Source organism: Ciconia boyciana, chromosome 5 (assembly GCF_034638445.1).
Source record: "Ciconia boyciana chromosome 5, ASM3463844v1, whole genome shotgun sequence".
Lineage (NCBI taxonomy): Eukaryota > Metazoa > Chordata > Aves > Ciconiiformes > Ciconiidae > Ciconia > Ciconia boyciana.
Window position 1 is genome coordinate 12,404,910 of NC_132938.1, and position 27,250 is coordinate 12,432,159.

General features: G+C 40.2%; 1 protein-coding gene across 2 annotated transcripts; it reads right to left on the bottom strand.

The window, feature by feature from the left end:
• Nucleotides 1–213: 213 nt before the first annotated feature.
• On the bottom strand, nucleotides 214–27,250 carry HTRA3 (HtrA serine peptidase 3). 2 transcript variants are annotated; one of them, XM_072861483.1, is made up of 9 exons: nucleotides 26,325–27,248; nucleotides 16,934–17,033; nucleotides 14,989–15,211; nucleotides 14,117–14,311; nucleotides 11,468–11,500; nucleotides 10,685–10,799; nucleotides 4,071–4,119; nucleotides 2,148–2,243; nucleotides 214–1,159 (listed from the first exon to the last, which is right to left on the bottom strand). In XM_072861483.1, exons 1-9 carry the CDS (start codon nucleotides 26,746–26,748, stop codon nucleotides 994–996), a joined length of 1,401 nt encoding a protein of 466 aa, XP_072717584.1. In that variant the 5' UTR covers nucleotides 26,749–27,248; the 3' UTR covers nucleotides 214–993. The 2 variants fall into 2 exon arrangements, with proteins under 2 accessions (XP_072717584.1, XP_072717585.1); XM_072861484.1 differs by lacking the exon at nucleotides 11,468–11,500 and having other exon boundaries at nucleotides 26,325–27,250.

Genomic DNA, 27,250 nt, shown 5'->3' on the forward strand with positions numbered 1-27,250 from the left:
AAGTGTAAATAAATGACTTGTGTGCAAAGCATTTCTAAACATAGTCTAAATAAGGGCAACATAATTATACCATAGGGCTGCAAAGGGTTTTTGTAACATCAGGGCCCAATTTTCTGTAAGAAAATTTTCTCTTGGGAGAGTCTATTCCAGTCTGACAGAAGAGGGAGGTAAGACACACTTGTTTAAAACGAGGTTTACACCAACACGTTATTTGTGTAAACTTTAATCTCCTTACAGTAGAAACATACACAGTACAAGCCAAAAGTAGTATAACAATTTTAGAGTAAAGCTTACCAGCAAAATGCAAAACTAATTTGTATCAAATTCTTAAAAAACTGTGCACTTTCTCAAACTTAACTTTGTTCAGCACATCGTTTTGATTTATACATAATAAGGCATTAATTCTATAAGAATCATTTACTATATTCCAAAATCGCATGACCTAGGTGTAACACTCTATAGCCTGATACCATTTTGTTCCTTTCGATATTTACAGATTTAATCTACCTGCATTGACATGTAGCATACAAGCACTAGGAACAAATACAAGCTTTGCCAATTCTAGGTTCACATTGAAAAAGTTATATAAAAAAAGCTCAATCGTTCATTGCAATAGCTTGGTTCTGCTGCAGCCATGACTGTAGTTTACGAATAATTTCCCTTTTCGGTATGCTTCCTCACTTCCAGTAGTATTTTGGTCTTTCAAAATGGAGAACTGAATCTGCTCAGAACCTGCAGAAACTGGAAGTGGACCCCATTTGTTTTCCTCCTCCCCCTCCCCAGAACACAGTTCTTAAATTTCTTTGAAAGTAAAATCTATAAATGGCATAATTGAATTCATTCTAGCTACTATGTACAGAAATGGCTCAGGCGATTAAGTTAGTCCACCTTGTCATTAGTCAACAGGAAGTATAATTACTGTAGCTGTAAAGGAGGTATCTAGTGTTCCAGAATAAGTGAGTTTAATTATGGTGAGAGCTTCCTCAATTCTATTTACATGACAACTTCAGGCTCAATGTTAAATAGCAAGTCATCATTTCCTCTCCGAACTTCAAGTAGTAGAGGTGATTCATTCATCACGGCCTCTTGCAGGTCACTGGAAGTCATCAAAGGACGCCCATTGACTTTAACAATAATATCTCCATCTTGGATCCCTCCTCTGCAAAGATGAGAAGAACAAGGCTGTAAGTATGCATTCTATGCAGAGACAAAGTACAAAGACTATTCACCACCTCTTTGGCTGATGTGATAAATTTTTACTCGTTTTAGTTTCCATTGAAGGGACATTCAACCCTTCTGACTGCAAAAGAATAATCGGTAGTACTTGCTAAGTGCAAAATCAGGCTCGCATTATTTCATTGAGGATTTTCTTCCAAAACAGCAAAAACATACCAACAGTAAAAGTAGTCTAGCTTTCTCTTTGTCTTCCACAAAACCACGGCAAAGGAGAAACAGAAAAGACTTTTAGCCATGATTGATTCACTCTACTCCATCCATTTGCAAACATGCTTTTATCTCTCCAGTATGTATTTCAAGCATTGGAAATTAAACCACTCGCAAAATTTCAAGACAAGCAAAGTGTACCAACTGAACTACAGGTAAATTATTTCTCTCTTGCTGTTCAAATGTAATCCAGAAGAGGTGCTTTTATTGCCTTTGCATTTTCTTAATAATTCCTAAAGTAAGTTGTAGAAGTGTCTTATTTATTTTCCAACTGTTCTGTAAAATAGTCTCTTCCTCCAAGATAAAGCATCATCTCAGATAATAGCTCTGACAATGTCTTATGTGAATGCTATCCTGTTTCCCATTTAAACTCAATCCAAGTTTCTATTTATTAATATTCAACACACCTTTCAAAAACAAAATATGGTTCATTGTATTTGGGGTGTTCCTTAAATTGGCACTGTTAGTGTTTCATAATGTCATTTAAAAAGTTCTGATATTGACATATTTCACTTTTGTAGATGTGAGTAGCATCTTAGCACAAATATTTTAACTTTGATTTTAACCTAAAGGCACAATTTTTAATTGTTTAAATACAAATCAAGACTGGTATGAGGAACTAACTGAATATAAATAAAAATATTACCTACTAGTATCTATTTGGAGATTTATTTATAGTGAAGAAAATAATGTGCTCTACATACCTATGAGAAGGTGAGTTTGGAACAACTTCATGTACATAAATTCCACTTCTGACATCAGGAAAATCAGCATTACTGTGTTTCAGTTCTTCCACCAAGCTAAAAGAAGAACAAGATTATATAGCATTTGATTCTACCACAAAAGAAGTAGCATTCAAAAATTCTTATTCATTTATTCTCAATTTTTTGTGACAAAAAATGAATTACTTAACAGTTAATTGTTTGCTCCTTGTTCTTGTAATCAGAATGTAGGGGATTTGAATTTGGATTAAAACAAGTAACGTGGATTTTAAAAGAGTCAAAACTACTTACCTGTGCAAAACATGCTATATTTAATTATATCTCATACATCTCCTGCAAGAACCTGAATTGCTATTTGTAGCAGTAGCACAGAGGGCACTGTAGAAGAGTACGGGGACAGTAGCACAGAGAGGACAGGGACAGTAGCACTCTCTGTCCTAGGTGCTGTACAGGGACAAAAGACATTCCTGCCCCAAAGAATTCATGCTGGTGATGGGGCAGAAATTTGCTAACGATTTTGCTTCTTTCATTTTGCAAGTCATTCTTAATTCGTCTTTATCTAGAACAATATAGCTTTTGAGAACTTCAGTCATCAGATAGATCGGAACTGTGAGAGTTTTCCAAAGAAACTTCAGCTTCCTCAACTCTTCTTGAGGAATTGTTTGTGTATCCCTTTCTAAAGAAAGCAGACAGGAAGCAGCTGCAAAATAGAGACTCTAAAAACATCCTCTCATTTCTGAGGAGATTACATCATTTCAGGTCTGTGTACAGTGTGCGTTAAAACCCATGTCTAGAAAGAGTTTTAAACTAATGATGGATTACTCTGCTGTCCGCCATGAAAACCTGGGGTCCCTCAGATGGAAAGCAAGCCAAAATGGCTGCATGCAGCTTCACTTCACTTGATTTTGTACTGAGGAAGCTAACAATTAAATGACTAAAGCAAACACACCAAGGGAAGCAGTCTTTTCCTGAAAACAGGCCTGGAGACATCTTACACTGCTTCATTAGACGCCACAAAAGCAGTGAAATCTCACATTGTGTTCACTTCACAATTACGCAGAGAAACATCCTGAGTTTCTCTCCATCGGTGGTGGCCCAGTGATATTAATGCCATTACACTGATTTGTTCCAGCTGAGGATCTGACCCTTTGGGGAGGACCGCAAGAGAGTAACTCAATAAACAAAGATGGATTTACTACAACCCCAGCTGGAAATTGTCTAGCTTAATTTTATAGTCTATTGCCACATTGGAAACATGCCTACTGCTGGGAAAGAACACAAGCGTAAGAGCCCTCATTTGTTATAACAGAATATATCCGGGTAACAGCAAGACACAAAGCAACGTGAGAGAGAAAAGACAGTAAAGAACTGGAGGAGGGTGTTCATATTCTGGCTTTGTTAACATGGAGGCATGAAGCTTTAGTTCCACACTTTAGCAACTACTTTCTTTCCAGTTAATGGTTAGGCACCAAATCTCACATCATATGGCCTCCACTAGCACTGATAAAACTACCACCAAACCCTCAGACAGCTAATCTGTCATTGGCACTCACGGTCACCTGAAAGCAGCAGCTTGTTTAAATGTCACCTAAAACTTGGTGTGACTCCAGACATCCTCGTCAAGAACCCAAATGAGTGTTCAGGCTCTTTCTAATTTCCCTCAGTTATCAACAGGGCATCCACCATTATCAGTATTTAGAGAATGACCGACAGTGATTTTCCAGTTCTTAGAACATATATTTCACCAATATCATTAAAATATTTGCAGGCTTCCTAGAAGCTAATGCACACTTCTGGATTCTCTGCAGATTTGTAATGAAAGCTGAACGATGAAGTTCTGAACCACTATTGACCACATCTTGTGGTCATGCATGATCATACAGATTACATTTCTAAGATACTTACGCAGGTGTTATTGTCAGCATTCTGATGCCAATGAAACGTTTCTTCCCATCTGAAAATAACATAGAGGATATTTAAGAAATTTAGGCAAATACTGACAAAAATAACTACTTTGATGACCCAAAATACCTGTCAATTAAAACAGGATGTATCAGCTTTTGACAAAACTAAACAGAAATCATACACATCTACACTGAGGTCATTTTTTATTTCAATTAGCCTTGGTGTACAAAATGACAATCCCTCTCCCTGCAAGTGAGGGTAAGAGAGAAGCTCATTTACACTCCATAAGACTTTTCCATAAGAGTTTTCCTTCAGGAAATTCAGGAAGATTTCTGTGATCTAGTGTCACATGACTGCGGTAAAGGGAAAATTTCATAACCAACTACCATTTCATCTGAAACTGGTCAAGCCAATTTAATCATATGGTGTTCTCATTAAAATGTAGAAATGGGATTTAAAGAAATTAAAATTTCCACCTTTCAGAGAAAGGACAACCAAAAGACTCACACTGATTCTAATGCACATAGCTTGTTATTTCTACCCCAAAGAATGAAAAGCAAGTTTGAAAAAAACCCATAGACCTTAGCCAAAATGATCACAAAAATGATCAGAGGGATGGAGCACCTCCCCTGTGAAGGCAGGCTGAGAGAGTTGGGGTTGTTCAGCCTGGAGAAGAGAAGGCTCTGGGGAGATCTTACTGCAGCCTTTCAGTACTTAAAGGGGCTTATAAGAAAGATGGGGACAAGCTTTTTAGCAGAGCCTGTTGTGATAGGACAAGGGGTAATGGTTTTAAACTAAAAGAGGGTAGGATTTAGGCTAGATATAAGGAGGAAATTTTTTACAATGAGGGTGGTGAGGCACTGGAACAGGTTGCCCAGAGAGGTGGTAGATGCCCCATCCCTGCAAACACTCAAGGACAGGCTGGACGGGGCTCTGAGCGACCTGATCTAGTTGAAAATGTCCCTGCTCATTGCAGGGGGGTTGGACTAGACGACCTTGAAAGGTTCCTTGCAACCCAAACTATTCTATGATTGGCCAGGACTCTACAGAGTTTTAAATGGTGAAAATTCACTCCTTTAGGAACAGTAACACATTTCTGTTGTTGGCTTTTAGTAGTCATGATATTGCACAGCTGTCTTTAGAAAAAAATGCAGTTTGATGACTTCCTGAAGTGAGTGCTTCAGTAGTTTGTTATATCTGGTATGAAACAATATTTCCCCTTACTTGTTCCAGCATAACTACTTCACAATTTCTTTGAGCTTCTCCATGTTCTCATGTGAGGAAAAAGTTTTAAAAGGAGATGTACACAGTCTCCTCTAACTCTTATTCTTTCCAAGAAAAATAGTCCCAATTAAAGGAATTAGTCCTGAATCTTATGCATGTTCAATATACCACTAGTGTCAGTGAAAATGTTGACTACTAAACATTGGATTTACTACACTCTGAACAATCTTACATCTGTAACTGTCATCCCTGCTCTTCCCTGAAATGTTCTGGCTCTCCTCTATTTCAAAGTGAAACTAATGAGATCAAAATCAGCTATAGTAAGAGTGCCACGAAGAAGTCCAATTACTCAAAATTGGAAGTGTCAAAAGCTTTGGGCATGGCCATGAACTAGGGTGCTTGTAGTGCTTCTCTAGCCTACATGGCATAAATGTAAGTTTTCACTTTTTAAAAATATCCAAACATGATCATTCTCCCACCTGAAAATAGCCTCCCCCATCCTTGCAAGTGCACAGTTAAATGATAAAGTTGTCTTCATGGGACACATAGATGACAGACTCTCTAGTGACAGTTTACTGTTTGCATTAAACAGTTTGCTGCTGGTCATCGCCTGTGCGATGCAGAAATATGCAGAAGCACAAAGCACACTCTGGGGGCTGAGTTAGGAATATTTACATGAAAGAAAAATGAAAATGAAAGAAGGGACAAAAGAAATTGATCTGGAAGAAACAAAACAGCAAGGAGGAGACTGGGCAAGAATGAAAAACCACAGCAGAAATGCCGCTGACCTAAAAGAGAATTATTTCTCCAGTGGGTAATGATACATGTAAAAATAAGGCTTTGGGGGGAAAAAAAAAATCTGGTAACTACAGACTTATTCACAACTAAAAGTCTCATTCTGCCTTCACCCTTGGGCAGGTTGGGGTATTATTTCACTCCTGTTCGTGCATTAAAATTCAAAATGGCCTTCAGCCCTCTCTCCACAATAAGTTTGCCACACTGCAAATAGCGGTTCATACTATAACAGTAGCAGGCTACTGTATAAAGTAAAACTAACAGCTATCAGCTATGGATTATTTTAGCAGCAGAGTCTAGATTCCTCCCCTTCCCACCCTCCAGCCATTTCGTATGTCAGAATACAGGTAAAAAAACTTCAGGCCTTTTGTTTTGGAAAAGTCCATTCCATTCAATTTACCCAAGTCAAACATCTTGCACAAAATCCAAAGTTTTCATCAACATTGATTAGAGGGAATATAATTGTCCAGTTTATTAGAAGTATCAGCAGAGACTGAACAGGCACAGACAACCAGCTGTAGTGCTTTACCATCCCCAAAGGACAGGCATTTTGATATCAGGGTTAAGTCACATTGGCAGAACAGTACGTGGCACCTGGAACTACCACTGTCATATTACATCTGCTCTGTGAATAAAAAGTCTCAAAACTTGTCATTCTGGCAATTTGTGCAATCATGAGGCAGAAGAAAAAATAATTAGGAGAACTGGAATGAAGTGAGGTTGTAAATCTAAGAAGCACGTCACCAGGGTGAAGTCCCAGCAGTAGTTAAAAGAAGGTTAATATGTTGGAACAATCAGGTTGAACAAATGTGAAACCATTGCGGCTTAAAGCTGGAGCAGAGCACAGCAGAGAGAGAGGTTCAAATCGCATTTCATTTTTGTAAACACCAGGCCAGATTAGACACTGATTCCAGTGGTACAAAGTCAAGCAAACCAGCCTCAAACACTAGTTTAAACTTAAATGTTTTGTGTTCATAGAAAGTCGCAAGCAGCTGACCCCAAGTATCTAGAAGCAGTTCACTATTTACAGAGATTTCTGTTCAACAGTAAGGAAAGCATTTGCTTTACTGTTAAACTTTCCTTTTTTTATTGATGCTTGTAACAGTAGAGATACAAACCAGACAGATAAACACAGGCTGAAGGCAGAAGCGTTGATGACTTATAAACTGTGGCAAAAAGAATTGATAAATCCAAATTAAGGGGTGAGGTACTCAAAGTCTTATGGGCATGAGTAACTCTGGCACATGAGTATCCCCGTTGTAGTTGATTCCAGTGGGGCCAGGATATCACCAAGATCTCTGAGTGAAGAAACGAATCGTGCACTTTTTATTCAAGCAGCAGGCAAAACTCCTACTTCTCTGCTCACTCCTTTTGCACTTAGATTGTCTTTCAGATTGCATAAGCAGTCCTGAAAGCATTTAAGATATTCCACTGCCAAACAGAAACCATTAAAACAGCTCGAGTCTATAATGCTGAATTATGTGCAGTGTACCTCCATATAAACTGTATAGCTGAATTTAATCAGTAGTGTGAATCTATACTCAGCAAGCCTCCTAAGCAGCCCTCATGACTATTGGTAATAATTATCAGTAATAATCATACAAATACATAGGTAAGCATATAGTTTCAACACAACTACTAAAGTGTTCTGGGGATGTAAATGAGGATTCATATAAATGACTTGTTGGGTGTGGCCAATGCAGAACACCGTCATTTCTCCTTGCCCATCTGAAACAAGGTTTATTCACTTTTCTGCTAACATTATATGAGAGGCCAGGCTGACCTCTTAGGCTGGATTTTCCCTTTAATATTTTGTCAAATTGCTAACTTACTGTCTTCCATCCTAGAGAATCCATGTTTGAACACTTTCTAGTTTTACTCTTCTGCTCAAGTCTAAACTAGGAATAGATGGCAGAGCCAAGACTGAAACTGAGAAATTCCTATGGGATATTAACAAAAGACACTGAAGTAAAAAATCAGTCAATGCTTAAGTATACAGATGACTTCCAGAGGTAAAGATAGAACACACAGATGGTTAAAACTGAGATATAGATGGAGACACTTAACTTCATGCACCACTTTAGGAATTCCTAACTATAAAAGGAGGTTAACATTATTACTGATAAATTCAAAATTAGCAAAGGCTTTCAGACCATTCAATAGATAAATATCTCCATGCAGCGTGTGGTAAATCTTTGGTCAAAAATACATTAGGTATTATTACGTATTGCCTGTGCATTAGGTAATACAGAATGTTCAGATAATAATAATCAGTGCAAATAATTCATTCAAATGCCATCCTCTCCTTCTTTTTCCCCCTCTCCGTGCCTGTACTTCAGTAGATCATATATTTGCAGTTGGATGGGGCTTCAAAAATATATGCCTTCTACATAAAACTGGTAGTTATCTGATCAACTGAGATTCAAAAGACTAAGATCAAGCTTATTAAACAATATTCTGAGTATCTCCTATATGCCAGAGTAAATCTGGAAAGAGCAGTTTCCTAAGGGAATTTTATCATCTTCAGGCAGTATGATATTTAGAGCAAAATGGTAATACCCTTAAACTTATTTCTATGACCTAATTGTACCATAAGGGTGGATCCCACTGAAACTACTGAAATATAATTGGAGCAAAAGAAAACATGATAAAAACATCCCAAAAATTCTGCTTACATAAATTCCTTATGTCAAGAAATAACGCCTATACAACAAATCTGAAAACTATTACTAAAGGCCTAAAAAATGCAAACTATGTCTCAAATATGGTGAAAATATCTCCTAGAAATTATCTTTCTGTATGCATCAAGGGCTTTAAATGACTGTTCTTCTGCCTGCAGCAAAAGTACAAGAGGTACTTCAGACAAGCAAAAGCAAAAAAATTTTAAAAAATAAAAAAAAATTTAAATTGCCTGTGCCCAGGGTATGCCAAGCAATGATGGTCACACTGACACTAAGAGTAAGTGTGAATCCTTCTCCTTTGATTAGGGGATAATGAGAATGATGAAAAAGATCAGACAGCATGTTACAATCACAAGATAAACTTGAATCTTTCTTTTTTTTTTTTTTCCTTAGGGTTCCACAGGCAAAGTTCTCTGTAGGCCCTCTAGCTGGGCTCAGCAGGTTCATCATTCTCTGGAGGCAAAGGTGCCTGAAGGAGCAAGGTGGCTGATTTCAGTGGTGGCATCTCTAGCCTTCACTGACTTTCCAGCCCCAGTTACCAGGAACCCCCTGGCAGATGGTGGGTTTTCTGCACAAGGCTTGTGTTCATGCCTCTAGAGCCATGCCTGCAGGGTGAGCCATGGTTCCTCCCTGTTTTGAGATGAGCAGTGTGGTTCTGAAGGGTAACATCACTAATGATACAGACCTGCTTCTCTCAGAAGCCAACAAACAGTTAGTAACCTGGGTGAATAAATAGGTTTTTTGACTTGTTGGCTGAAACAAAATTATGTCTGCTACTTTGAAATGTACTTTTCAGCACATAATTAACAATTTTTTTCATCAACTCCCCCTCTCCTCCCAAATCAAGAAGTGAAAACAATCTAATTTGGGGAATTCAGCAACATATAGATGAGGGGACCCATCAGAATTGTGATGTTCTCAAATATACAAGCAGATGCATAACTTAAAAACCTCTGACTAAGGGAAATTTCTGAAATAACAGTATCTGAGAGAACACTGAGAGGACAATGGTGTAGGGAAACAACCCTGGCATCAGCAACTGGATGAACTCAGGAGAAGACAAGATTAATATCAAAAAGATTCAAGACAAGAAGCAGCAGCCAACAGTGATGATAAAAGATGAGATGGGTGTGGACAGATAAATTGGCAAGCAAAAGAGAAAGGAAGGTTTGGCCTGGATGAAGCATTACTAGATCAGCTTTCGCTGTGCAGCACGTAGTATGACACCTAGCACAGTGTGACAGATACAGGGCAGGCACATAAAAAAAGTCCAGAGTACTGCAGTTGTCAGTTGCTGGTATATTTAGATTTATATGCTCTATGGTGTAGAGGCCTTTCTTTTTTTCTGCCTCTCCTCCCTTTCCCCATGTATTTCTCCAGGAATTAGTACACAGCTCTTCTTCCACCGGGATCTGAGAGTCTATCACAATATCCAATTATACAGCACCGACATAGATGACCATGGCAAAATAAAGATCATCCACTGATAGCGCACACACTACACTCCTTCTGTGGAGGAGTGTTTTAAAAAGTTTTTACCTTATTCTCCACAGTACACCTTAATCTCCTTTTTGCTTGGACAATATGTGAAAGAGGAGGATAAGACTCCTTGAACAAGTCACCATCTGTTCTCAAGATCATTTGAGACTGTAATGACTCATCTGTGTCCTCACTATCCTCAGAGGCCCTTTTTCCCAGATTTATACAGATACTGTCTACTCTTTGGGGGTCTGAGTAATAAAACGTCTGTCCCACTTCTGTGAAGTTGTTTTCTATGTCCAAGTCCATGGTGTTCTATACTGTAAAATAATGCTGATCCTTTCAGTAACAGGATCCCAGACCCGTGTCTTTTGGCACTTCATTGACAGATCAGGATAGTAATTGGAAGAGGTCACTGTTTCTTGCAGACCTTACCTTTACTTTGTTTGTCATGCGACTCTGTGAGAAACTGAGTGATGCGGTCTGAAGGAATAGCAAAAGAAATTCCAGCTGTGACCTTCAAGGTGTTAATCCCAATCACTTCACCATCCTGTTGAGAGACAGACCCAATTAATTTGCTCCTAAGTGACAGGGTTCAGCTCACTGCCTAGCATTTCATATTAAAAGCTGGTGTAAGAAATTTCAGAGTGTTGTAATCACTCAAGAAATAAACATTACTTCTAAGGGAGGATCTGGGCTCTGATTCACAATCCCTCTCACATTTAACTGTGATGGCCAGAGAGATTACAGTACAGTTTGTTCATCCAAGGTTCATCCCACCACTCGGCAAGAGATTCCCTCCGCTGAGCAAGCAGTGGAGTCACTACTACCACTACAGCCACAATTCACCAACCTGCAAAATCAGTGCTTGTTTAAAGCAATCTATTTTAAAATCAGTTGTGCAGATTAACCAGGTCCCATCTTTCCCCTGCATCCCAGGTTTTATAGCGTGAACGAGCATAACTGCTCCTACCAAATCCCATTTTCCTCACTGCTGTATAAAATTTCCTCTGCTCTGTGAGGAAATGTTTTTCAATGGTGTATGAACTGAGACCTAATTTGCATGGTTTGTATTAGCTTCAGGATATCTGCCTACCATTAGCTTGAATGACTGGAAGCTAGTATGACCTACGAATCTTTTAAAAAACATATTCTCCCACTTATTTCAAACTAGCTCTTAAAACACAACAAAACAAAGAACAAGTCACCTGGACTTACCAGATTAACTAGAGGTCCCCCAGAGTTGCCATACTGTAAAAATAACATAAGGGAACAATAAATTGGTGCTTCACTGTAGGAAATGCAATTTTCATTTCAAACAGTAAATGAAAGAGAGCAGGTCATTTCTTAGGCAGCACTGAAGGACACAATATTGATCACAGAAGATTACAGGTAGGTCTTACCCTACCCGTTCACACCTCTTACGATAAGATTTTTTTTCTTTTCAGGAACAGGCCTTAAGTTAGGAGCAGAAACTTACCACTCCCAATCGTTAGACCCTAAGTTTAAGAAGAATCATAAAATAGTTAAAATGAGTATTTTGATTCTTCTAAAGACTGTCAGAACAAGGATTTGAAATAATGAATTGCTATTTAAAGTTATATTTCAGTGAGGTGCATGTACGGTTCCTATGTAGTTTTATTCATCACTTTGGTTTGTAACACTGTCAGTCTCTCGTATTCTCCACTGAAGAAGAACACAGTGCTTTACATGTTTAATCACAGTGTATTGCTATGAGGTAGGTACTATGTAAGGATTGATTTAGTAACCACAGACATGCAACCCTCTCTAGGTAGGGCACATAGCAGGTCTGAGCAGTCTGAAATTGCCTAATACCTAATGGCCTTCAAAGGAAACATCCAACAGGACTACAGGAAAAAGGAGTTGGAGAAGTTCCTTGTCCATCTTCACGTTGGCTCAACAAGTTTGTTTTTGAGTGAGGCCAGAGTTTTCAAGTAGGTCTACTGGACAGCCAAGAGCAGCAACTTACCACTCAAAATAAACAAAAGCTAAGTGACGCATGACAGCATCATGAGCCATATAAACTGTTTACCCTTAGATAGCACTGGGCAAACCTTATAGATTCTCAGAAAAATAAAACAGACATTTAAGTTTTTAAAACAGCTTCAAAGTTCGAGTTTAAACAAAGAGTCCATTTCTTATGTTGTATCTTTTCAGTGATCAGAGGCTACACACTTGATTTTTATGTCTGACTGACAAAATGGAACGAAGATAATGATTTTTCAGCCTTCCCCAGCATATCATCTTTCATTCACTTGTCCTCTACTTGAAGGATGTGATAACGGAAGAACTTCGGCACATGCAGTATAGCTCCATTTAGGAATGTATGGCCCTGTTTTCTCCTGCTGTTCTAGCATTTCTCAGAAGGCAGCTGCACGCACATTCCTGCAGGAAAGTCTTGGCTGAGCCACAGGAATGCTCTGAATAGACCAGCTCTCAAACTCCTCCCATTCTCAGGAGAAAACCAGTGCATTAGCTAAGCACAAAGCATCCCTATGCCAGGGACTATCTTCATATTTTGTGGTCTCAAATGGCAAAGCAATTCAAATGTATTGTCATTTTCCTTACCTCCTCTGCTATCACTATTCCATTTGGTCTAGCATCATCTGAAACACTCTGCTATTCTTGTCTAAACTTGCTCATTAGCTTTTGAGGGCAGTGAATGCCTAAGTATATACAAGGAAGCAGTGTGATCTTGAGGAATGTGTATAGGCGTGAAGTCAAGAATCCCATGTTCTAATCCTGTCTGCCACCAATTCAATGGGTGCTCCCAAATAACCCATTTTGCATAAGTTTTCCTATTCTCCTTTTATAACTGAAAAAAGTAATTCCAATTAAATGTCTTAAGAGGTTCAGCTCCTGGATATACAGAAGCTTTTTGAAAAAGCTCATTTGAAAAAGCTCATACCTTAGCACACAAAGTAATTACTCTCTTTTTTTCCATATAATTTCTCTTGACAAGACTGTGATGATAAACATTTGTGAAGCGCTTTGTGTGTGTAAAATGCTAAGCATTATGACTGGTTATATCAAATTTGATATTGAGGTCCAGCAAATAAATGCTGAAAATATTTTCTTTTCAATGTATAACAGATTTAAGCTGTAAAATTTCAGGCCATCTTCTACCTCAGATATGCATGCAGTGCTTTTTTTAGAATCACACCCAAGGACTTTACTTAAGGTCTTTGGATCCCTCCAAGCTGCTCTGAAGGGATATTATTTTCATGTATTTCTATACAAGATGCAGTGCTAGGACCCTTAACTCCAAACTGTATCTCAAAGTTTATGTTATTTTACATCTAGATTCTTACTTGGAGTATGTGATATGCAAAGGGAAAACAAGAACAACAACAAAAAAACCAACCCTCTCAAGTTCTTACCTGGGTGTCCTGTCATTAAATTCAGGCAGATACTATCAACTTGACTACTCCATCTGGTTCTAATGCACGGAGATGAAAGAAACTTTGGCTCTATTGTACAGCTTGCTCAGCCAGATCAGCTGAACAAGCAGAGAGAGAAATGTATTGATTTACTGCTGGTCTATACAACCATGTGTTACTGCATGAGATCTACAGAATGAGAAGGGTCTGTCATATGTAACATCTTCATAGACAACCTCAAAGAGGGCAGTTTTATTTAACATACCTTTCACAACATTAATGTCTGGACGCAACTTACAGACACTGCATAGTCTTTTATGGAAAGAAGAGCCTATCACTAATTTTAAACAAAGCTGCTTTTATTTAGTGCATTCATCTTTCAGAGCACACACTTCCCTGCTGAATAAGTGGGGATTTCAAGGTCCCAGGACTGTGAAGCTCAGCTCCTCACATACCTAGTACTTACATTGATAATAGCATCTGTCTGAATGTAATCCATATCCGAGTCCCGTAGGCCAAGTTCTTTGCCATCTCGCTGAGCAGTGCTGACAATACCTGTTGTCACCGTGTTCTGTAAGGCAAACGGACTTCCAATTGCTACCACAAATTCTCCTGGCCTCAGATCAGCAGAGTGTCCCAGTAACAATACTGGTAGTTTTTTCTTAAATAAACACAGAAAGAAAGAAATAAGCATTAGTTTATACCTGAAAATAACCTGATTGGAAAGGTCAAAAACTAGCGAGAAGTTAGGAACATACACTTTCCATTACATTAATGAAAGAGCCACTCACTATCATATACCCAAAACTTATGCCAGGTAAAATTAGTATACTGCAGGGTGTTACTGCTTTAAACTGTCTTTAGAAACAAACTGCTAGCAGCAGTACCTTTCAATTTCATCCAGAAAAAAAAGCCAGCAAGATTCTGAAACAGATTTCCCCATTTTCCAGCAGATTGTTCCCTCCTCCTCCTAGAAATAGCATACAAACCAGCTATTGACCAGCCTGCCACTCTCCCTACACTGTGTACCGCCTTGCAGTCCATGTATTGGCACAAAGCTAGAAGGATTACCCAAAATAGCCTGGGTCTTCAGGCAAAGATAGCAGAATCTGGCCACATATTAACTGAGCTGCAATTTTTTTCTTCTTTTTTAGCACAGAAGACAAAGTAATTTAATTCTAAGATATGAAAAATTTCCAGGCCTACAGAAACAGTTTGTTCAGTACATTGTTTTCCCCAGATATATTCCCAAATATATGTTCCAGCCAATCACTCTGTGCCAAATGAAACTGAAATAGGGTTCCCAAATTAATTCATTCATCTGTTTACGCCACTCACCTTAGGGTGAATCTTTATTGTTGCAATGTCAGATTTCTTGTCAATGTCTTTGATGGTTGCTTCATAGGTATCTCCATTCTGTAGCTGCACTTTCAGTTGTTGTCTCCCTGATATAGCATTGGTGCTTGACACCACGTGGGCATTGGTCACAATTAAACCAGAATCAGACATAATAAACCCAGATCCACTGGAAAGTGGGACATTGCGACCAAAGAGAGGGTGCCTGTACAAAAAGCAAGTAATTATAACTCACAAGGGAAGCATAACTTAGAGACGATTACATTAGAAATCATTTACACCTTTCACCCTGAGAAATAACAAAGAAACAAGGCAAACAAAACATAATCCAATGTTACAACCCTTACAAAACTTAAATTAAAAAACCTGAAAAATAAAGGATCCTTTTCTGAAAATTGTGACTGCTTTTAGTCAGTCAGGGAGATAGGAACTGAGGTTTTCAGATAGCCTGCAGGGTCCTTTTCCTTTGGCTTCCAATTCTACCTTTATAGGCTTCCTTGCAAAGAGGCTAGGTGACAGCAAGGGAAGGAGGAGGAGCCCATCTGATCCCACTGGTTGCTGCTTCTATACAGGAATAAAATGACAGGAAATAGTAGGGCTGACAAATGGACTGATCCTCTAATGGGAAAATTTGAACAAGAAGGAACCTTGCAGCTGGACAGAGGAGTAAAGGAAGAGGTGATGTCTCAGGGAATCATGAAGCCCAAGTGTAGACTGGCAGGAAAAAGCACGTGCGGAAACTGAAAGGACTGGGAATGTGAAAGAAAAGAAATGAAAAACACTAACAGTGGGTAAAACTTGGTGGGAAACAACATTTGCTGCAATATAGACAGTTAAAAGACTTTATAAACTGTTTCAAGTATTATGACTTTTCTCTATTTACAATTGCTGTAATGACCTTAGATTTGTTAGGAGAACAGAAAGTGCCTGGGCAGTAGAAGATGAGAAAAGGTCCAGAAATTCTTCTTTCTTCCAAGATGTGGTCCTTATTAGGAAATTGTTTGAAAGTTCTGGGCTATTCAGCAGTAAAGAATTGGAGCCAATCCCAGGCAGAAGGTAGTATCACAATTAGCGCCCAGCAGGCTGCTGGACAAACATTTACTTATAGGGAAAGAACAATCTTAACTACATATGCAAAGATCTTAAACATCTTCAACTGTAACATTCTCTCAAAAGACCAATCACCATGTGCACAAAGCTATGTCTCAGAAAACCTGATTATCTTGATTTTGCATATTAAGAAAGCCTATAAAAATTCTCCAAGAAATTCTTAAGTCTGTGCAAAATTAAAGTACCCAAAGCAGAAAGGTATTCAGGTAATGGAGTACATATAATATTTGCAGTAATTTGTTCTGACAGCAGGTTGGTTTGAGCACTCAATGTTAAACTTGCCTCCTCATCTCCAGCTTCAGTAGACTGAATATTGGTATGTTTTGGTCAGCAAATTTAGTACATTTTTTCCTATCAGAAATCATTTCTGTGTTTACATAGGTTACATCTGGTCAACATGCTACCTCTTAATGTTCTCCCTGCCAAAATAAAATCAACTGCCACTGAAAGTGGAATAAGCAACAAGGAGCCATGTTTTTCCAGCTTACCTTCTGCATTTGTTTTTTTGAACTGAGACAATAAACATAATCCAACAAGCAACACATTTTAGTGAAGGCTGAAGAGACCACCAAAGATGAGGTAGACTTATTTTATGGCAGACAATATGTATTGTAAAGGCTCTAAGCCTAATAAAGTAGATCTACTAAACAGGAACAAAACACACAAATGGGTGGTTCTCTGGACAAATTAGTCTGCTGCAATGTTTCAGAGTATGTTGTGAACTTCAAGAATTCAAAATTAAAGTTAGTACACTGGAAAATCTTTGTAGACTTCTGTTCAACAATGCAATTAAAACACAAAGAATTAAAAGTGTTACCTGAGGAAAAGTTCAATGTGCACAACTGCAGGTGCAATCTTTTCCACCACATCTGCTATGAAGTTGAATTTGTATCTTGGGCTGCTGGACTGTAGGTGACCTATACTAGCAGAAAGAATTGGATATGTTAATAAGACAATACCCTTTTTTACCAAGTAGGTGAGATAAATATGCTTTGAATTGGTCTATTTCTCCTAGTGGGACAGTTTCCAAACAGGTATTGGAGAAGGAATCAAAGTCATTAAGATTTGTTCAAAACTTATCCAGCATTTTGCTTGTTCATGACAAAATAAAACCTCAGCATCACTTGGTTATAAATTATTTGACTTTCTTAGAAATCTACAAGCCTTGTCTGGAGTATTTTTCTCAGGACAACTACTAATTATTATTGAAAACGCATAGGGTCATAGGATAAGTCAGGTTGGAAGGGATCTCAGCACATCTCTAGTTCAACCTCCTGCTCAAAGCTGGGTCGGCTACAAAGGCAGACCAGGTTGCTCAAAGGCTCTGTCCAGCTGGGGCTTGCAAACCTCAATAGATGGAGACTCCAGAACCTCTCTGGGCAACTTGTCCCACTGCCTCACTGTCCTCCATGAGGTAAAAGTTTTTCTTTTTTCCAGTCTGAACCTCTCTTGTTGAGATTCATGCCCATTGTCTCTCATCCTCCCGCTATGCACCACTGTAAAGAGCCTGGCTCCATCTTCCTGATAACTTCTTCATGAGTACAGGAAGGCTGCTGTTAAGAGAGAGAAGCTCTCTCTTCTCCAGGTTGAAAAAGCCCAGTTCCCTCAGCTTCTTCTCACAGGAGATATGTCCACCCCCCCCAGTCATCCTCGTGATCCTCTCCTGAACTCAATCTGGTTTGTCAATGTCTTTCTTGCATTGAGGAGTCCAAAACTGGATGCAGTATTCTAGATGTGGTCTGACAAGTGCTGAGTAATATAGCTGCAGCATTTGGGACCTGCATTTAGAACCCAAATTAGGATTTTCTGAAGTAGACACATTAGAAATCTGCTGTAAATGATAACCTTTGCACCTAAAAAGTTTTGCAAATTCATATCTAAGCTGTCACAAGTGGCTAGACATAGCAATAGATTACTAAATACTAAGCGTTCTGATAAAAGCCAGGGCAGTACTACGTTAAACAGCACTATATACCGTATTTATAAATACTGAGTATTCTGTGGAATTAAGATCTTAGAGAGGGAAAAAAGCCTGAAGCATCCTGGCTTCTAATGTCACAACATCCTGCATTCTAACGTCACAACATCACAAAGTAATAATACCGCTTGTGCTAGAATGTCATGCTTATCTGCAATCCCTAATACATGGGGACATACGTTAAACATATGCTAGGGGGGGACATACCACCACACTCAAATAGCAATCCTTCATTTTCACAGCCTGATGCTTTAAAATTAACTATGGGACCTAGGGAAGGAAGTAAACAAGTTGTAATCAGATACAGCAATAACATTTTTGGCTTTTTTGAAATCTGGTGCAACAGCACACTATCTCAGGAGATGTAATTCTTTTACTGCCATTTAGTCAGGAGGGAGAGGCTCTAAATTCTAACTTCTAAATGATATCAACTCTTCAGAAGTGATGCTTTGTGCCAGCATGATTTGCTCTAAGTTGAACTCATGCTGAAGGATGAACTTACTCCACAGTAGCTCTCACATACCAAGTCAACACCTGGTCTTAAGGGTTCTAGATTTGCCTATTTCTAGATCACATAACACAGTAATGAATCCAGATACAGTTTCTGTCTTTTGAAAATATATACTTTTCTTTCATCATCTGCCCTTTACCCAAGTCTTTAAAAGGAAAGTAGGTAGGGGTCATCACACAAAAAGGAAAGATCACAGAAAAGAAAGGAGAGAGAAGTTTAAGAGAGAAGAGTTCCCATACATTTTGGTATTCTACGTACTTCTTAATTCAAAGATAATTTTCACCAATTCATATCTACAGGTGTTTTACTGACCATTAAACCTTGTAACTTGTAAATTACTTGGAATGAATATAAAGATTATGGCACAATGGAGTCTAACCTATTTACAAACAATATGTCTGATCTATTCTGTTCTTTGAATGAATTCATAAGATAGTGGGTGACAGAGAACTAGTTGTTATAGTTCCTGTAGTCTCTCAGAAGGCTTTCATAATAAAGTGTTAAACGACCTATAAAGCCAAAAAGTAAGAGGCTTTAGTTTACCACAGTATCCAAAAGACCTGAAGCAAAGACAGGAACTTAGGGAATGGACACAACACTGGTACCAAGGAAGAAAGTATTGAAGAAACCAGATCAAGGCAATTATGCATTTCTCCATAGAAGTTCGTGAGTTCTTTTTCCTGTTACTGGACATGGGATTTACTTCTGAGAGGAAAGAAACCATGCTTACATTTAGCAAGCTAAATTTAAATGATACAGTATAAACAGAAGGAACAACTTGGCAGGACTAGATTCAGTCTATTATTTTTGTGTGCAATCTCATGCACTCTGAAAAATCCCTCTAACCAACTGCATATGCCTGTTTCAGTATGTAGTTTAAAAAAGACACTGCACAGAGGAATCAAAGAGGACAGTCAAATGTAAGCACAATATACTGTTATTTATTTTGCTTACTGCACCACTGAAGATTTGTCTTACCTTCAGTTCACAAGCAGCTTGCCCCATTATGCAGTATATCCTTTGAAGTCTACTAACACAACTTTAAACACTTGCATACACAGCAGTGTTCACTGACAGGATATAACATTATCATTACATTTATCTTAATGGAAATGACTACACTTCTATGAAAGACAGTTGGCTAGACCCTCAGCTGATGAACTAGCATAGAAGTGGGGGGAAAAGCATGGTGAATACAGGCTTTCAGTTGGTGTAAATCAGCATAGCTCTATGAGAGTCAGGGCAACTAAATCCCTTTGCATCTGCTGAGTGCTGAACTGTTCTGCCCATGCCAAACTGTCACAGCATTGCAGACAGCCAAAAGCAGAGGACGCCTGCCAAAGAACTCAGTTTTGTACCACTCCTGACTAGCCACCAGGAAAACATCATGGGTGGCAGTGGCTTTCCAGGTAAGATTTGGGGTAGGCAGAGAGAAAAAGTCTGAAAGAGGTAGCAGATGAATGTAAACATGGAAAGAGTGGAAGAAAATAAAATGCAGCATACAGAGAGGAGACTGTAAAACTGAAGCAAAGCTTGTCTTCTTTCCATACCATAGTGAAAGCATTTCTCAGTCTGAGCAGAAGTCCAGAACCTCTCTGTTGGAGTCAGAAGACAAGAATACTCAAACCTGAAGGTGAATCCAAAACTGCACTATATATTAAGGGGAAATTTGAAACAAAGGAGAATCAAGAATAACAGGCATGCAAACTTTGTAAGAAAGGTGTGGCTGAAGATCTACTAGCCAGATTAGCAGTGAGCTGGTTCTTACTATTGCCTGGTGAGGACTATGTACTGGTGAAAACTGACTTACAAAGTTGAGATGCCTTCACAGAAACTGATATCTCTTAAATAATTTTCTGCAAGCTGGGAGTGATAAGAACCTTTCAACACATTATATGACATCCCAGGAACTCAAACTGTGGACTAGGAAGATGTAACTGCAAACTAACATTTACTCTCACACATACAGCCCTATTTAAGGGAACTGAAACGTTAGTTATTATTAATAACATCTTAGTGCACAATTATTAAATTGTTGGTTTTCATCAGAAGTTCTCAATATACTTTAAAAGGGAGGAATTGTAGCCTGAGAAACTGAAGAAGGATGCAACATCCAACATTGTGTAAGTTGTATAAGGTCACCCTGAAAACAAGTGTTATAACTGTAGTAGTAGTATCAGGGCTTTATGTCAGACCTTCAATCTATCCTTTAACTTGCATTAGTTGGTAGACAATAGCTGCTGCTACTGTTCTTACTAAAACATAAAATTAAATATGTGTCTTTTTTCTTTCGTGTTTCCCCCCCTCCACAGATGCTCTAGCTGTCCTGCAGAGTTTCATGCAGCTCTCAGACCTCTGCTGGACTGTGAATGTAAAAGCACTGAGTTTACAGCAGCTTTGTGTATTTTGACCTATTGACCTACTGAGATTTGCCACATATTTTTTCAAAGGTCTCTCAATAACATCCATTATTTTCCATGTTATTACTGCATGTTCAAAATCATCTCACACTAACCAAAGCTAATTTATCTTGGCAAAAAGCCGTAATTTAATCCAATTAACTATCTGTTGTATAACCAAGATATCAAAGGTGCTGCCACCAGGTTGTACTTGAAGCAAAAACAAATTTATACTGAATGAGTCTTTAGCTGTCTACACATTTCTTAGTCAAAAGAACTAGATTTTCCCAATCTGCTCCACAGCCACAAATCAACCAGATTTTCAGCAGATCTGAACCCCTATCCTATCATTTCAATTAAGTGATTAGATCTTCAGAAGCTCTCCAGCTCCTCTCACAGAACACTCAAAATCCAGATTTGGATGTAAGTGCATAAACTGAGTTAAAGATGTTCAGCCTGTTTTGTAAAATCTGATCTTACGTTTCCAGTTCTATGGGCTCCAGCTACATTGGATTTACATGGCTAAAGCTAAGTGACTGTCAGGTAGGAATATCGTTATTATCAGCTTAAGACTTTTCTTGGGTAGTAGTGTTATCTACAGGCTATGCATTCATTTAATAGTGTTTTATTTACTTTCTTGCAGAGACAATAGACCCACTCCAATCTCATTAACACTGCTGTAAAACAGGAACAACTCCAACAAATTTGTAGAGCTAACCTAGTACAAAGCGAACTGAAAAAAAATTTCAGCAGAAATAAATCATCATAATTCCAATTAAGACAATAAAGCTAGACCTATTTACAGTTGCAAAAGACTGAAAGCTTCTGCCAACTTACTCCTGTAGAATTAAATCAAATCACATTCAATGCTTTCTTAAAGACAATACGTTGTATTAAAATCCACAATTTTATATTCATTAAGAATTTGTCAGCCTGGGAAACTCATTCTTTTAAGGCTGTTCCCCCGTCCTCCTTTTAAAACCAGCTTCAGAAAAGATCTGTGTGTTCAGCAAAATTATTATGTCTAAGGGAGGACTGCAACCTGGCAGATCTGATCACCAGGGATAAACACTGTCCCTACTGTGCTTTCATGGAAAGAAATGAAAGACAAATAAAAGATTATAATGTCTCTGCTTAAAAACCAGAAACATCTGCTGGAAACATAGGTTCATGGGCAGCTTTTCTGATGAATTCAGCATTAAGATCAAGTTGCATAGCTGTGCACTGACCATAAACCCTTGGTGAGTTTAATGCCACATTATAGTTCAGGCAACTTGTTTATACAATGGATGTCTACCGTGCACAGATGAAAACAGTTTGGTGAACCAACACCAAAGTGGCTTTCTTGTCCACTGCAGCAATCACAACAGCCAGACGGAGACAGACTGGCACAAGCCTTCCAGCACAGACACCTCACTGCTTCATTGACTTCAGATGCTTGTTATTCCTCCTTCCCAAGAGACTCTCATAAGGAGATGCAATGAGAACATCTTTCCTGTTAGCTATACTATACAAAGCAGTGAAGTACTATACTCTGAATATTTACCAAACACTGTACAATATTCATCCTCACCTGCGGGAACTCAAAACAAACTCAGACATAAGGAAAACAATCAGTAAAGGAATGTGACTGGAGTTTGCGTTTCCAGCCAATACCTTGCAATGCATTTCCCTAAATACAGCTGGAGGCAGCTGTAAGGCTTTAATGACAATAATACCAGTAGGAGACTTCAGTATCTCTTACTGGGCCAATTTGTCAGAAATGCAAGTAATGATATGCTCAGTTGTTCCTCTGTATCTTCAAGGTTATGTACAGGCACACTCCATACACGCCACGTAGAACTGTGTGCAATGACTCTGCTCATGCATTAACTGTACTTCAAACGTTTATTTTAGGGAACTGAACTTTTAGGCTCATATCTTGCAAAGATTTGACTGACATGGGTGAGGCTTTACATCATGACCGCTTTCTGAGAGTGACTTCAGTTAAACAATGCAGAGGACAGACATTCTCAGACAGAACCCTGCAAAGGATCAGTGTCAAAGCCAATGTACTTGTTTTCTGGAACTTCTTTGGTCAAAGGTGTTCTAATCAATCTTTCAGTTTTCTTTGTTGCACTGACAAAATAGCACCCTTATTTTTCAAAAAAATAATTTTTTGCTTCCATACCCTAGGTGAGAAAATACAAATCTTTCGACGTCTGAACTGTCTTCACAGAAGCCATTAGCAAAATAACATTGCAGGGAATTATTAACTGTATTAAGAAAGTTGTACTGAGAGATCATAAACAGCCCTTTGTGCAAGAGTCTGACATAAATTGGCCATAGATTGCAGGTGACCTTGTGAATCCTTTGATTGAGGAGTTTGACACTTTAATAGATTGATATGTAGCATTGTTAAATTTGCTGCAGTGAGAAACAGGGCTCTGTAAGAAAGGGTCTTCGATTACAGAGGTTGTCTTCCATAAATGTTTATGCCATTTTTTACACGCTAGCCTGTAATAGCTTGTCTTTCTCACAGTAGGTGACAGAAGGCAGGAAAAAGCTAGCTGCTTCAGAAAATTCCCATATATAAAGGTATCTAGTGTTAAAGGGCGGGAAGAAAAAGTAATATTTGTAGCATAGAGTTTAAATTTGCCCAGGAGTTCTGTAGACTGTTCCTATTAGTATCTCAGAGAAGTCCATGGGTCTGCTCAGATGCATAAGGCTAACTGAGTAATAGTTTTCAGGGCATAGACATACTGAAGAACATCAATGATAGAGTTCCTGTATCTCCATGCAGTACACACCCCCTTAAGTACACTGTAACTAAAAACTTGCAATTTGGCATGGGGTTCTTCAAGCTAATCCAGGCCTTCGACAAGGAAAAAATATTTTAAATTCTGTCAGTTTTGGAATTATCACTCAGTCATCCTGGGCACCTCTTTATTCCCTTCCTTTCTGCATCCTTTACTATCCTTTACTACTCCTTTGTCATGCATTCTTGTTCACCAGACTTCTGTCACTAGGAAACCACAGCTAAGTCTTCTCAGCATATATTGGTTTATCTCAGCCAGAATCTAACTTAGCATCAACATAAGCAACTGGAAATGGACAGGAGTAGATATTTCAAAAGCTGCTCCTCAGGGTCATTGCATGTTCTGAAAATGGCCTAAGTCACGCTATGTAAGGCTACTGTTATCTGAGATTGTTTTAATATATGTATGGTTAAGTAAAACTGGATTTATTTCATAACTAGCTTAGCCCTTCAAACTCTGAGTCATCTGAGGCCAGATTTCTTTCAAGAACAGGGAAAAGAGAGAAACTCGACAGTAATTTTAAACTGTCGACTTTCTTCTAAACCTCTCATTACAGCCATTGCATGTTATTGTTTAAAACAAAAAAAATACCATAATTGAGTTCTATTCCTGGCTCAACCACCAACTTAATCTGACCTTGGGCAAGACACTTGGTTTCCTTTTAGCTTCAGTTTGTGCAGCTGTAGCATTGAATAAAAAAAATAAAACTTAACAGAGAACCAGATGCTTCATCTAAGCTGAGGTTTTCTGGGACAAAAAATAAAGCCAAAATAAAGTGAACACTCAAATAGTTGCTTGAAAAAAAAAATTTACCTCTACCTCACTGCTCCAAATTCCTAAGCCTATTAACAGTAGATTCAGGAGGAATCCTTAAAGAAAATGTCATACATACCAAACCCCAAGCACTCAGTAAGCCCTTAGATGTAGGCTAGCTCACTCATTTTGGTTAAACATCCTGATTATTTCATGTGGATCAGTTCCAACCAAGTATTAGGAGTACTAAAGCTAATGGATGCTGATGTGAAAAGGAATAGGCAAACAGCAACTTATTACTGCAAAATACTGGAGAGACTGATCATTGCAGCTTCAGGCTGGCATCTGGAGCCATTCTTGGCTCTGACAAGATAGTCCTAAAGTAACTCCAGGAATATCATTTGACCTCCTCCCTCTCCGTGCCACTTCTCACCTTCTCTCAAGAGTGGGATATATGAAAGGTCCCCTATTCACAGAAAGGCTACAACAATAGCCCTTTTCCCTCTGACTCCTCGCAATAATTTTGGCAAGTTTGCTGTCTATGAATACACAGGATGGTTAGTGGTCCACCTGATGTAATGGAAACACTACTGCATGATTTAAAACTTCATTATGTGTATGACTTTTCTTTCCAGGAACACTATGAGAAAGGTAGCAGAAGCAAACCCTTAAAATAACATATCAGTAAGTATGTGAAAAGATATTAGCAGCATTAACATTTCCATAAAGTGACCCATTTAAATACGAAAAAAAATTACTAACATAAGTGATTACTAAACTTTCTGAAGTTAAACCATCAAGCCTGAAGTTACCATAGCATATCACAATATCCGAGGTCAAGCAAAGGCCTTAGTACATTACTCCAAACAGAAGACCATTTGATATCCTGAGTGTCGATATTTTAAACTGTAAAGGAGGTTCGCAGGCATTTTTGCCCACTTCAGACTCTACAAGACTACAAAACTTCTTGTGAAAAGAAAACAAAACAGGCAAAAGACTACGTTTTAGGTGTTTTATATACTACTTGGTGCTTTTTCTGCCCTGCTAGAGCTACATGGCTTTAAGAGGCATTTTCTGCCTAGGGATACCTGTCAGGTGAATCCAGTTAACCTCCCATACACCACCAGGGAAGGCCCCAGAGCACAAGCGTTCCTGGGTCCCCGCTCTGCTTGTGTGGACCATGGCGCAATGGATCTGCAGTGCAACCTGCACGGGTGATGCCACCGAAACGCCTCAGCAGCAAGTGTCAAAATTTTGAAACGAACGCAGCATTGGCAAGATGAGAGCAAGCTCGTACCGCTGCCCTGCCAGCGCGCCCTGCCTTGAGAAGGGGCGACGGCTGAGGACGTAACCACTGCCCTGCCCTGACAGCCCAATGCCCTCCACTGAGCTCGCTTCCGTGCTGTCAAGCGCGTTCGCCTCCTGCTCATGGGAGCGCACGCCAAGGCATCCGCAGCCATGCTACCAAGAGGAAACCTTCCCAAACCTCAGCTGAGGCCTCTAGCCCACACTGAGGATCAAAGAGGGGAATTTTTGCCATTCAGAAAGGACCTGAGCACACCTTCCCCATGCCACAACGATCACTGGCAGCGGGGCAAGGTGCCTTGACACTGTAGCCTCTTACAGTCCCTGGAGCCACACAGCCTTCCCAGGTCACTGAAAATCACAACTTTTCTTAGCCTGGAAACCAGCACACCCCACGCCACCCACCCGCCACCCCCTGCCCCAGGAGGCCGTCACCCCATAGGCAGGCCCCGCCATGCTCCTACCCGATTCACAGGCTCCCTTCTGGACCTGGGCGACGGCGGGCAGGCCGTGCTGCAGCGCCTTGCGGCTCACCGCCTTCAGCTGGCAGATGTTGTCGTAGGTCCGGCCGTCGCTGCCGCACACCTGGGCACTGAGCTTGCACTGGCAGACCCCCTTGGCGAAGCGCTTGCCCATGGGGTAGCGGCAGTCGAGGCTGTCCCCACAGGGCGGGTCTTCCTTGCGGCCGCAGGAATCCCCCTCGCCCGCAGCGCAGATGAGGCAGCAGTTGCAGCGGTCGGGGACGTAGCCGCTGGGGCAGCTGGGGCTGGGGCATTTGGAGACATCGCAGCGGGTCGGGCACTTGGCTCGGGCCGCCGAGAGCTCCGCGGCGCCTGGCTTGTAGCTGAGGGACAGCAGGAGCAACGGGCTCAGCAGCGACACCCGCATCCTCGGCGGGCTGCTGGCGGGGAGAGCGGCGGAGAAGGGGTGCGAGCCCGCCGGGCCCGAGGGGAGGAGGCGGAGGAGGGGGGGAAGGTGCAATCGCGGTGCTGCGAGGGAGGAGAAAGTCGGGCTTTATGCACACACGGGTGGGAAAGTCCCTTCTGCCCCGAGCAGGGCTTCTGCAGGCGGAGCGGGAAAGAGCAGCAGATGGAAGGAAGGAGGCTGGAGTACAAAGCCGCAGAGCCAAGGCCAGCTCAGTCCGTCCGAGGCGCGGCAGCTCTGCAGCTCCTCGGGACTAGCTCGCAGGGCTGAGGCGCCGAGCCATGGCCAAGCTGCCGCGCAAGGTGAGCGCCGTCCCCAGGCGGCCGCGGGAAGCAGTGAGGTGGCGGCGAGCGGAGCGGCAGGGTTATATGTGGGACGTGCCCGGGGCCGCCGCCGCCGCCTCTAGCAGCAGCCGCGGGCCCTCCGCCGCAGCAACGGCGGCCAGGCCCCACCCCGGCCGGGGAGG

What these genes read in the sequence shown, in the direction of transcription:
- HTRA3 (XM_072861483.1), bottom strand. Translation starts at nt 26,748, where the DNA reads ATGCGGGTGTCGCTGCTGAGCCCGTTGCTCCTGCTGTCCCTCAGCTAC. An exon ending in CAATAAAGATTCACCCTAAG is followed by an intron (nt 14,312 to 14,988) that starts GTGAGTGGCGTA and finishes TGTTTATTTAAG; the next exon opens with AAAAAACTACCAGTATTGTT. An exon ending in GGGGACCTCTAGTTAATCTG is followed by an intron (nt 10,800 to 11,467) that starts GTAAGTCCAGGT and finishes GTCTCTCAACAG; the next exon opens with GATGGTGAAGTGATTGGGAT.